The sequence below is a fragment of the Chelmon rostratus genome, chromosome 21 (genome assembly GCF_017976325.1).
Source record: "Chelmon rostratus isolate fCheRos1 chromosome 21, fCheRos1.pri, whole genome shotgun sequence".
In the NCBI taxonomy this organism is placed as follows: Eukaryota; Metazoa; Chordata; class Actinopteri; order Chaetodontiformes; family Chaetodontidae; genus Chelmon; species Chelmon rostratus.
The window spans coordinates 3733929-3746681 of record NC_055678.1 but is presented as its reverse complement, the minus strand read 5'-3'; the positions used below and the strand labels follow the sequence as shown (position 1 = coordinate 3746681).

Below are 12753 nucleotides of genomic sequence, written 5' to 3'. Positions count from 1 at the left end.
AATATTTATATTTAAAAGTACATAATTTTTCATAAAGCTAAAGTTTATGTTGGCACACAGAAACAGTGGCTCACCGAGACCCTATAAAACAATAATGAAAGAGTGTGAGCAGCAGAGTGAACAGAGAGACTGATGGAAGCTGACAGACCGGCAGAGACAGAGAGACGATTAACATTCTTCTTTTTATCTGTCAGATTAATGTCCAGCTGACTGAATCAACACAGAACACGTGAGCAGACCAGGAATCTCAATTATTACAGAGCTGCCAGCGCTCTCACAGAAAAATAAAACTCATCCTTTCACACAAATAAACAGAGCATAACATTACTCCTACCAGTCCTGTACAATTAGCCTGAGACGCCGACCCAACACGTTTCAGCCCAAAGTAAACCGAGAGCTGCTCTCGAACCATCTGGAGTTCAGACATGGTTTTGGTGTCTTTTGAAAGGCAACACTCTGAACTTTTATCCCTGGCAGTCAGAATCGCTGTCAGTGCTTCTGGCAAAAAGGAATAAAAGTTTGAACACCCTGAAGAAGAAGCTTTTTATTTCTGCCTGAATACTGTTTTGTCAATAGACGCCTGCAGATGATTATATGTGGGACTTACTTGCTATGGGACCACAACAAGAAGCCTTACTAGTCCAACTTCAATAAAAACGGATAACAATACCACAGAAAATGTACTTTTTGCATATGTTTTTCAAAATCATTATTCAAAATGACCTTGAAGTCGTCTGGCATTAAAGTTCTTCCCAGCAGACGAGTGGAGGGACGGCCTGAACCTGTCCTGCAGCCCAGTGACGCTTTCAGGTGGGAGGCTGTTGAGGGCCCTACAGACACATGTGATGATGACATTTGATGTTTCAGCTTCTCAAAAGTTGAATTTGCTGCTTTTCCTCTGAATGATTTGAATGTGTTTGTAATAATGTCGAGCTTTGGACTAAACAAACACTGTGAAGGCGTCACTTTGGCCTCATCGTCACCACATTTCTCACAATGTTTCCAAACCAAACGATTGATCGATTAATGGAGAAAATAATCAGCAGATTGATCCAGAATGAAAAGAATCATTAGTTGCAGTCTGATACAAAACAGCTGAAAATGAGCCTCAACCAGCTCCAACAGTAAAATCCTGCTTTGACATGAATGACTGAGTCACAATAATCTGATGAGATCAGACAGAACAGCAGAACAGTCACAGGGACATGTTACTGCTCCGAGTACTTGTACTTTAATGCTTTTATACTTTAGTACTTTTAGAAGTACATCTTACTGGTTATACGTACAACCCTGATTCTAACACAGTTTGCACTCTGTGTAGAACATCAATAAACAGAAAGTGATCACCTGCTGATTCTTCCTGACATAAACTCACCTGAAAAGAGCACAAAGACGATATATTAAATGTTTGACCTCGTCAGTCTTTGTTGCTGTAGTTTCTAATGAAACATCGCAGCGATGGATTCTGTAATCCTCAACGTAAACACACTGACTGGTTTCTCGTGGTTTGGTCCAGTTCAGAGCTTCTCTGTCACAGATTATAGTTATATAACAGGAAGTGACCTGAAACCACCTCTGAATCGCTCTCTCCCTCACACACACACACACACTGTCTCTTTGTACATGAAGATAACCTCAGGCTGCAGATAAAATCACTCCGTCATCGTGTCACCTGACTCCATGATCCCGCAACCATCATCTGATCATATTTATTGGACGTTATGACATCATATCAGCATTGTGACATCATCAGAGACATGAAGGTGGATAATGCAGACGAGCAGAAACAGAGAAATCATTTTTGTTCTTCTTCTGTCTTAACTTTTGTTTGTCAGAGATTCAAAACATGAGTCTCATAGAGAGAGATGAACCAAATTCAGCTACACGCTAAGATAACTTTAGACAGAGAGACAGACAGGCAGACAGACAGGCAATATTAGTGTTATATAAGGCTGGGAGAGCCCTCACAACTGTTACATCACTCAGTGGTCAGACTGTTGGGAGGATGTTCATCCTAACTGACTGCAGCCTGCAGCTCCCCCTGCTGGTTAAACTGAAACACAGAGGAGTGCTCGATCGAAGGAGTCCCTCAAGACTGCGAGGCTCCCCTCAGGCACCAGAGCAGTGAAAAAACAGACAAAAAACAGCTTTTCTCACCTAAAAAACATCCTCCTGTATGAACGTCATGATGCATGCATGTGCAACAGGCAGTGACTTATTGTAGTTTATCAGCAGGAGGAGCTGCAGCAGTGATGCAGCTGATGGAGCTGGAGTCTAAAATCACAAGTCTTCCTCTTTGCTAACAGGAGCCGCTAACAGGAGCTGCTAACAGCTAATCCAGCAAACTGTTAATGGAGACTGAATGTGAACTAATACAGACAACAACAATGAAAAGAAGGCTGAAGTTACAGCCCACAGCTAACTCTGACTCCATGGCAACATTATACTTCCAGTTTACGTGCCCCAAAGCATTATGGGAATGTAGCTCCAAAGCTTAGAGCATGGTTAACATACAAAAAGAAGTAATAAGATGTTTTCATGTTGCACCATCAGAATATTTTACAGAGATCTCATAATGTGAACAATGACTGCTGTAAGTGCTTATTGTTCTTTCCCTCATGTTGATGTAACAAAGTATAGATGCTGTGTAATCCTTTGTACTGTGTTTGAGTGATAACGTCCACTTTGTATCTTAATGTCTCGTTTTATATTTGACTGATGTTCAGTTCAAGAGAACGTTGGAGCATCTGGATCTGATCTCATACTGAGCTGCTGTTCACTGGGCTGAAGGTGAGTCGTCAGTTCAGACCAAATCTTTGACTTTTTAATGGATGTTAATGTGACAGTTTGTCCACTGATACATCTCAACAACTGTTGGGTGGCCTGAGATGAAATGTGGTTCAGACCATCTGTGTATTATGATGAGGGTGTGTGGTTAGCAGTGTTGTGTGTGTTATTATCAGTACTTCTATGTATATTAATACAAGCTCAGTGTGTGATACTGCGACTGTCAGTACCCTGAATGACACCACGGTAAAACTGTGCTTCTTCTCTTCCTCCTCTTCTCCGGTTACTGAGAGGTCATACAGGGTCAGCAGCCGTCTCCCGCAAGTTCAACCAGCGGGGTCAAAGGTCAACACACAAACACGTGTTACTGTGTGTGTGCGTGTGTGTGTGTGTGTGTGTGCGTGTGGGTGTGTCTATATTAGGAGGACTGATGAAGCATCTTGTTGCCTGCTGATCACCAAACAGGAAGCAGCTCTTTAATCTTTTCTTCTGCTGCTGTGAACACCGACATGGAGCTGCAGAGGTGAGCTGTAATCATTCCTGATCATTGATCAGCGATTATTGATTATTGCTAGCAGTGCTGGTCCTCTGTGTGTTAGAGCTGCTGGTTGTGTTTGAATCACAGTAGGAATAATTGATGTAATGGTCATAATGATGATGATGAAGTGCAGAGTCTTCCTCCAGAGTTGGAGCTGATGGTTCAGATCAGATTCGATCAGCTCAGATCAGTTCAGATCAGCTCAGATCAGCTCAGATCAGCTCAGATCAGTTCAGATCAGCTCAGATCAGTTCAGCAACTTTAATGTCAAACACATGGTGTGTACTATGCCTTCGTCTCTCAGCGGTGAAGTTCATACTGTGTTGGCAGAGCACTCATCCAGACCTCTATACATGATAAGAACACCTGTTTAAAAGGTACACAGTAGTTTTTCAGGGGATCTGCAGTGTCTGATGTACTTGTACCTCCATTAAATCTTCCAGATCAACAGGATCAAAGTGCAGCTGATTCACACGTTCACAGTTTCCTCTGGATCGTTAAAATAAGTTTGTGTTTCCACACGTCATTAAAAACACAGTTAACGTGTTTCCAGATGGACGCTTCTGTCCTGTTAAAGCCTGTTAGTGATGATGAAGATCAGTTTATTCATTTTGTTTAGATTTACTGCTGTACTGCATTAACACTGCAGGTACTGTGTATTACTGATGCAGTCAGAGCCTCTGAACTGTTGTGAAAGCAGTGATGTGTTTGCAGTAATAATGAGAACATGAAGCAGTGTGAAAGCTGTCAGTGATGATGATGATGATGAATCTTCATTGCGGATCTGAGTGTGTTCAGCTGTATTGGCTTTAGGAGGAAACCAGTGAGGTGCGAGAGCTCAGTCCAGGTGAGCAGCAGCCAGGTAGAGTCAGGCTCACATTACAGATCGTATATTAATCCAAACTTAACGCTGTTTCGTTTCAAGCTGTTTATTTTTCTCCTCTTTACTCTCTGAATCCAAATATTTATAATTATTTAATCTGCGATGAAGCGAAAATCTGAACTCTTTTATCTTATTTCTACCTTTTTTCTATTGTTTCTGTGTTCAGCATGAAGGGAACCAAACGCCATGTGAATACACACTGGGCTCCGTTACCTTTCAAAATAAAACATCACCTATAGAAAGTCAGCTGTTAAAGCTGTGATTCGATTCGCTCTAAAGATTCTGTTTTTCTCGCCGTTTTCCTCGATGCTGTCAGATCTGAGCAGATCAGCTGGGATGATGAAGATGACGAGAAGATGATGATGGTGAGAGCAAAATATTTCCATCTTCTCGTCCGTCACTCTTTCTGTTTTCATGTTTCATGTCTTCATCGTTACATGTTCATTTTTGTCGTGTGTGTGCGCGCGTGTGTGCTGCCTGACCTCTGACCTCTGCCATGTGATTGGTGGATAATAAAGTGACATCAGCGGGAGGTTTACGATTGGCTGCAGTCCACCTGTCGCCATCGTAGTAACCGTGTCTGTCAGCTGACAGTCTGATGTCTGTTTGTCCCACTGAAGAAATGCTTCACTTGTTATTTAATTTCTGTTTTTTTTTTGTTGAATTTCTTCTTCTACAGATTCTCTTTTATCCTCCTCTTCACTCTCACTTCCTTGTTTGTTTCTTCTTCTCTGGTTCCTCACAAAGCTTCAAACAAAGGCTTCTTCATCTTCATCTTCAGTTTCTTTAAAATGGGAAATTAGAGTTGATAAAGCAGCAGGACAAATAATAAGAAGAAAATATGTTGTTGTTTTGTTGTTTTCTGGCAGCCATTAATTTGTGAAAGATCACATTTCACATCATCATCATCATCACACAGTTAAATTCTGTAAAAGTAAAAGCTCTCGTCGTCGAACAGACAGAAGTTATATTATTCATCTCATAAAAACATCTACAAAGGTTTCATGTCTGAAGCAGATGGAATAAATCTAAACTCTGCTTTTTACACACTTTTCCTGCTCGCTGTCAGAGATCACATGACCCCGCTGACCTCTGACCCCTCCCTTTTTGGGAAGTGATTGGCCAATAAAATGTCACCAGAGAAGGTCATGTCCAGCATACACACACACACACACACACACAGGCTGCTGTTCCTATTTAAGCTGCTAATAAAGTTTAAGACGAGAGAGACAGGTCAGAGGTCAGGTGCTCTGTTGTGTGCTTGATCTCTATATTGTTTATTTTTGTCCTCTTTAAGATTCAAGATTCAAGATTCAAGAGTCTTTATTGTCATTGCACATGTCAATGAAATTTTCATTGCAACCCCCATGTTAGATGGTAAGAAAGATAAGACTAGAAAGAGTGAATAAAATTAAGATAACTACAATAAAATAAAATAAACCAACATGCAATAAAAAAAAATATTCGTGAAGCAATTAAAAATATAACAGAATGAAAATATACTTAGGCAATAAAATATACTAAACAATAAACAATAAAATATGGAAGTGAAATGTGCAAACAGAATAAAATATACAAGCAGAATAAAATATAAAATATACACAGTGAAATGTTCCGACAGAATAAAATATGCCAATGAAACTGAAATGTGCTGATATACTAAAATGTATATAATTATAGTATATGTGTGTACATAAAAGTCAAGTACACAGAAGGTGCAGGTGGAGGTAGAGGTGTAGGTGTAGGTGTAAAGTGCGGTGTGCAGTGTTCACAGTTCACACAGTCTCTCACTGCAGTGAGGGGCTGCTGGGGGTGATAGCTCTAACAGCTCTGGGGAAGAAGCTGTCCCTCAGTCTGTTAGTGGTGGTGCGGATGTTCCTGTACCGCTTTCCTGATGGAAGAGGTACAAACTGTCTGTGGCCCGGGTGGCTGGGGTCCGTGGCGATGGATCTCGCCCTCTTTCTGACCCGACCTTCATATATAGAGTCTAGGTCAGGGAGGGGGCAGCCCACGATGCCCTGTGCAGTTTTAACCACCCGTGCCAGTTGTTTCCTCTCCTGTGCCGTGCAGCTGCCATACCACACTGTCACACTGAGGCAGAGGATGCTTTCAATTGTGGCCCTGTAGAAGTTAACGAGCAACCGAGAGGAGAGTCCAGCCCGTTTCAGCTTCCTGAGGAAGAAGAGCCTTTGTTGTGCCTTCTTCACCAGGCGGGAGGTGTTCATGGACCAGGAGAGGTCAGATGTGATGTGGAGGCCCAGGAACCTGATGTTGTCCACACGCTCCACCACTTCTCCGTCCATGAGGAGGGGGGCGTGATCCGTCTTCCTGGACCTCCTGAAGTCCACAATGACCTCCTTGGTTTTCCCTGTGTTCAGCACCAGGTTGTTGGCTGAACACCACTGGGTGAGCTGGTGTATCTCCTCTCTGTAGTGGGTCTCGTTGTTATCTGAGATGAGACCCACTACTGTAGTGTCGTCCGCAAACTTCACGACTGTGTTGGTGGGGTGGATGGCAGCACAGTCGTGAGTAAACAGGGTGAAGAGGGCTGGGCTGAGCACACAACCCTGTGGCGTGCCCGTGCTGAGGACCAGAGGGGATGATGTGATGTTCCCTATTCTCACCACCTGAGGCCTGTTGGTGAGAAAGTTTCTGATCCAGTGGCACAGAGACGCAGGCAGACCCACCGTGTGTAGCTTCAGCGCCAGCTTGTCTGGGATGACGGTGTTAAAAGCTGAGCTAAAGTCTACAAATAGCATCCTGACGTAGGTGTTGGGCTGCTGCAGGTGGGTCAGGGCTGTGTGCAGGGTGATGGAGACAGCATCCTCTGTGGACCGATTCCCTCTGTAAGCAAACTGAAGGCTGTCTAGGTCCGAGGGGATGAAGTCTCTGATGTACCTGAGAATAATCCGCTCAAAGCACTTCATGATTACCGGGGTCAGTGCAACAGGCCGGTAGTCATTCAGGCAGGTGATGGATGTCTTCTTCGGTACCGGAATGATGGTGGAGGACTTGAGGCACTCAGGAACCGTGGACAGCTGCAGGGACAGGTTGAAAATGTCCAGGAACACTCCTGCTAGCTGGTCAGCGCATGTCCTCAAAGTCTTGCCTGACACCTTATCCGGTCCTGCAGCTCTGCGGGTGTTGATCCTCCTCAGGGTGGATGACACCTGGTGCTGCTGCAGGACGAGGGGCTGGTGCTGCTCCTCCAGCCGGGGTAGGTGTGTGACTTCTCTGCTGCCTGATGTGTCGAAGCGGGCAAAGAAGCTGTTCAAGGTGTCAGGCAGGGCGGGGTCGTGGCTGGTGAGCTGAGTGTTCGGCTTGTAGTCCGTTATGGTTCTGATGCCTCTCCACATGCTCTGTGGGTTGTTGTTCTTGAAGTGATCTTCAAGAACAACAAGACTTTGAATAAAGTTTTCTGAGCGATAGAAAAGTGTCTCAGTGACACATTAATCATGTGACATTTGTCTCATGTCTGTGTTCAGGACAGCAGTCTCTGTGGACAAACGGACGGACAGACAGTGTTTGTTGTTTCTGTTTTACTGTACACTTTTCTAACCAGTGTGTCTTTGTGTCTTCAGCCGGTGGAAGACGGAGGCTACGAGTCGTCCGTCTCTCAGGAGAAGCAGGACGCTGTGACCTGCAGCGGAAACACGGACTCTGCTCGTCCAATCAGCCTCAAGGTCAGAAGAAGACACACATCATTTCCTGTATTTCTGTTTTCACAAACATCCTTACACTAGCTTTTAAGCTAATATTACTTTTTGATGCTAACAAACGTTTTTATGCTTTACTCCACTGCAGACACACATCCTGCATGAACTTTGACCTTTGCCTGCGACTTCCTGAATGTAAACTTTTTAATAACTTATCTGGAGCATAAAGTCAGCGGAAACACAAGGTGGAACCTAGAACCTGTAAGGTTCAGGACTGATCAGTACCCGTTTTGGAAACAAGCCACAGCAGTACTGCACCAACAGGAGGATTCATTCTGGCAGTCATAGTATTAGATTGTATTAGTACAAACAGTATTTTTGTTTAAATTGTTTGATCCAGTGTCCTGTCTGTCTGTCCCTCCTCTTCCTGTCTGTCTGTCATCAGACGGATAAGTCCGGGCGTCTCCTCCTGGAGACTCCTGCTGACCTCCAGAACCTTCTGTTACTGAGGAAGACCAAGAGGGAGCAGAGAGCTGCAGTCAGGAAACCTGCTGTTGTTGCTCCTGCTGTCCAGACAGTGGTAAGACACACACACACACACACTCACCTGTACATGTGACCAGGTGATCTTTAGTTTTTCACAGAGTCATGAAACGTTTCAGTCCTGCAGAACTGACGGCCGTGTGTTTACAGATTCATTACAAGTTCAGGTTCTTTTATTAAAGAGCAGCTGTTTGTGATTGAACGATCATGTGATCAGCGACAGACCGTTTGTGTCTCTCAGCCTTATTATGTGGACGAGGACGACTTCTTCAAGGCCTGTGATCAGAAGCAGCTGCTGGTGATCGACAGGTACCTGTCGACAGGTGGAGACGTCAACGCCTGCGACGCGGTGAGGCTGATTCTGCTTTGATGAATGTTTGTGTTCACTGAACCAGAGCAGCTTGACAGCAGAAGAAGAGTGAGACTGTGTGAGCAGCAGCAGATTGTTCTGATGTTCAGTCATTGTATCACAGCTGTGTGTGTGTGTGTGTGTGTGTGTGTGTGTGTGTGTTCAGTTTGAGCGTACAGGTCTGCACAGAGCGTCCTCACATGGTCACACAGAGGTCGTCAGTAAACTGATGGAGGCCGGCGCCGACATCCACAGCAGAGACAAGGTGCAGTTTATTCAGTCTGTCTCAGTGTTAATGATGATCCACAGAAAGGTTCCGTGATGTCCTCACAGACGGACTCAGAGGACTCAGAGGACAATGAGGACCCTCTGTACTGTTTTCTGTACACGGTCTCAGTCTCATGGTTAAACATCTGTTGCTGTCTGTATGTTCTGAGCTCGTTAACTCTATCAGTGATGACTGCAGTGTCTCTGTGAGTCTTCAATGAATCAGTCAGCTCCAACAAAGGTTCTCTCTTCCTCCAACTGTCTGACATCACCCTGATGAAGACACTTTGTCCTCAGAGAGGACAGAGACAGCTGAACAAAAAGAGTCAGTGTGGACTGAATAGAGACGGGCTTCAGTAGCACCTTTATCATGGATTCACAGGCAGTGTTAGTGCCAGTTCTAATTCTGCTAGAACCAGTTCTAGTCCTGTTGTAGAACCGCTTTTAATGTTGTGGTTCTGTCCAGCTGTGGTCCACTTGTGTCCACTCGGCCTGTCGAGGAGGACATCTGTCTGTACTCAAACTGCTAATGAACCACGGAGCAGACATTACTGCAACAGACAAGGTAGTCACATTCTACTAGTAGTATTACTGCTACTGCTACTACTACTGCTACTACTATTACTGCTACTATTACTGCTACTGCTACTACTGCTACTATTACTGCTACTACTACTATTACTGCTACTATTACTGCTACTACTACTAATCCTGCTACTATTACTGCTACTACTACTATTACTGCTACCATTACTGCTACTACTATTAATCCTGCTACTATTGCTGCTACCACTATTACTGCTACTGCTATTACTGCAATTGCTACTACTACTACTAATACTGCTGCTGCTTCTACTAATACTGCTACTACTACTACTAGTACTGCTCCTGCTGTAAGTCACTGCTGCTGTCACTGTCACTGACAACTTCTAATCAATGTTGTAACATCAAATATACAGAACATCATTTTAATACCTGTATCACTGTGTGCGTGCATGCGTGTGTGTGTGTGTGTGTGTGTGTGTGTGTGTGTGTGTGTGTGTGTGTGTGTAGCTTAACAGCACTCCTCTTCATGTCTCTGTGAGGACGGGACACCTCGACTGTGTTGAACACCTGATTCACTGTGGAGCTGAACTTAATACACAGGACAAGGTGAGTTTAAACACACACACACACACACACACACACACACACATGCTGGTCAGGTGATCTACTGCAGTCAGCTCTTTTTCATTTCACTGTTGAGAAGTTAGAACTGGTCCAAAACGAACTCTGACTGGAACCAGAAAGACTCAAACCACAGGATGTGTGTCCTTCCTAACACTGTGTGTGTGTGTGTGTGTGTGTGTGTGTGTTTTGTGTTTCAGGAGGGGGACACTCCTCTTCATGATGCTGTTCGACACAACAGATTTAAAATCATTCAGCTGTTGTTGCTGCACGGAGCCGACACACATGTCACCAACCAGGTAACATTGACCTCTGACCTGTGGGGGCTCCAGGGGGCTCCAGTGGGCTTGACGGGCTCCAGGACGCTCAAGGGGGCTCAAGGGGGCTCTGAGGGGGGGGCTTCTGCAGGCTCCGGAGGCTCCGAGGGCTCCGTGGGGGGCTCGGGGGGCTCCGAGGGCAACAGTACACTTAAACATGTTTTTCTATCTGCTTACAGCTCCATCCCAGTCTGTCATTAACGACTGTCACATGATCATTATTATCATCATCTCTCTCTCCTGTCTGTCTCTCTGTCTGTCAGGATGGACGTTGTCCTCTCGACAGCGTGTTGGAGTGGCAGAATGAAACAAAGACGCTCCTCATCGAGCAGAACGACAGGAAGTGATGTCACTGAGAGACTGTCAGCATGACGGATCGACCAATCGCTGCTCTCCACTTCAAGGATCCTGATTGGTTCCTCAGAAGTAAATTTCAGCATTGACCCTTTTTAATATCCAATACTTTTATCCTCCAGCTTTTCAGTGGGTTCTTCTTCTTCTTCTTTGTTTTAATTTGAAAACAGTTAATTGGAAATTGATGAGAACTTATCAGCTGACTCAGAGCTGTTTTTCCTCCTGCATGTTGTTATTTATTACGTTCAAAACCACATTAACAATATGAACAATTAAGACAAACTCTGTTCTGTTAGAGTAAATGTCCCGAGAGTGACCAGCAGGTGGCAGTAACGTCTAAAGAGCAGAGACCAGGTGTTTATCTTTGACTCAAATGTTACAGTCAACATGACAGATGTCACACTTTCATCATGTTTCATTATCACCCACCAGTACATTTACAGCCCTGAGACCATAAAGTCTGTTTAAAAGAGAAATAAAAGCAGAATGAATTATTTATAATCAAAGTGTGTTTACTGACAACAGTTTTCTGAAGATTTCCTGAGCTCATGTATTAATCTCCTTTATCCAATCATGTGTTCACAAAGTGTTGAACCTCGCTCCATCCTCGCTGTGAACCACTGAGCCTTTCAATCATGATACTATCACCTGTCACCAATCAACCTGTTTACCTGTGGAATGTTCCAAACAGGTGTTTTTGGAGCGTTCCACATCTTTCCCAGTCTTTAGTTGCTCCTGTCCCAACTTGTTTGAAACGTGTTGCTGCATCAGATTCAGAATAAGCAGATATTTACAAAAATCATGAAGCTGATGAGCTCAAATATTAAATATATTGTCTTTGTGCTGTTTTCAGTTGAGTTTATGTCAGAAAGGATTGACAAGTTATCACATTCTGTTTTTGTTTATGCAGTTTCACAACTGCTTTGGAATCAAAGTTGTAAGTATAATCAGTAAAATGTACTTAATGTATTAAAGTACTGAGTGCAGTAAAATGTCCCTGTGACTGTTCTGTCTGATCTCATTAGATTATTGTGACTCAGTCGTTCAGGTCAAAGCAGGATTTTACTGTTGGAGCTGGTTGAGACTCATTTTACACTATTTTGTATCAGACTGCAACTAAATAATTCAGAGGCATTAACAAACTGATGAGGTTTGTACCGCCAACCAGACGGTCAAAGATTTTCATGGTACTGGATCAGAGCTGCAGGTCTGTGGTGGTTCTTAGAGACTGGCACAGTCCAGCAGGCCAGGACCACTTCACTGTCCATGTAACAAAAGCAGCACCTTTTGACTCACCTGAGGTACGAGTGCATCAAATCTGTGCTGAGTGACTTGAGTAAATGTACTTCGTTACTTTCCCTCTCTGTAGAATAACTGTTTCCATGTTTGACTCGTTCACGTGTTCACACAGTTTCAAGTTCAGCTCTGAAGGAGAAATTCAGAAACAGACCCGAGCGGGGGGAGGGGGAGGGGCAGAGATCTCCACGTGTACTCCGCCTCGTGTCTGTCTGAGCTTCACAACAACGAGCCGCACATGACCAATAACCCCTGATCGATCCGCGATCCAGCCGCGAGGAGCTTCTGTTGACACCGCGAGACTTGCGGAGCTCTCGGTCCTCAAACATCTGCGGCAGAGACCAGAACTTCTGAAACCAGATCAAGTCCGACTGACTGCAGCTCCAGCAGCGCGGTGAGCAAACTGCAGAAAATACAGGTCTAGACTTAGACTCAGACTTAGACTCAGACTTGGACTGGAATGTCCAGATGAACCATTCATTAAGAAGAGACTTAATTAGAAACAGAAACACACAGCTTCATCCCTGAAATATCAAGTCTTCATCACAAAGGTACATGGGCTAAATTCCAGGCAGAGTTCAGGACGACCAGAGCGG

At 44.2% G+C, this 12753-nt stretch overlaps 1 protein-coding gene across 1 annotated transcript; it reads left to right on the top strand.

Annotated features, from left to right (window-relative positions):
* The first annotated feature begins 4052 nt into the window (after positions 1–4052).
* LOC121625253 (ankyrin repeat domain-containing protein 1-like) lies at positions 4053–10854 on the top strand. Its single transcript, XM_041963334.1, has 10 exons — positions 4053–4071; positions 4488–4573; positions 7790–7891; positions 8310–8444; positions 8649–8756; positions 8923–9021; positions 9490–9588; positions 10077–10175; positions 10391–10489; positions 10771–10854. Exons 1-10 carry the CDS (start codon positions 4053–4055, stop codon positions 10852–10854), a joined length of 930 nt encoding a protein of 309 aa, XP_041819268.1.
* Positions 10855–12753: the final 1899 nt, after the last annotated feature.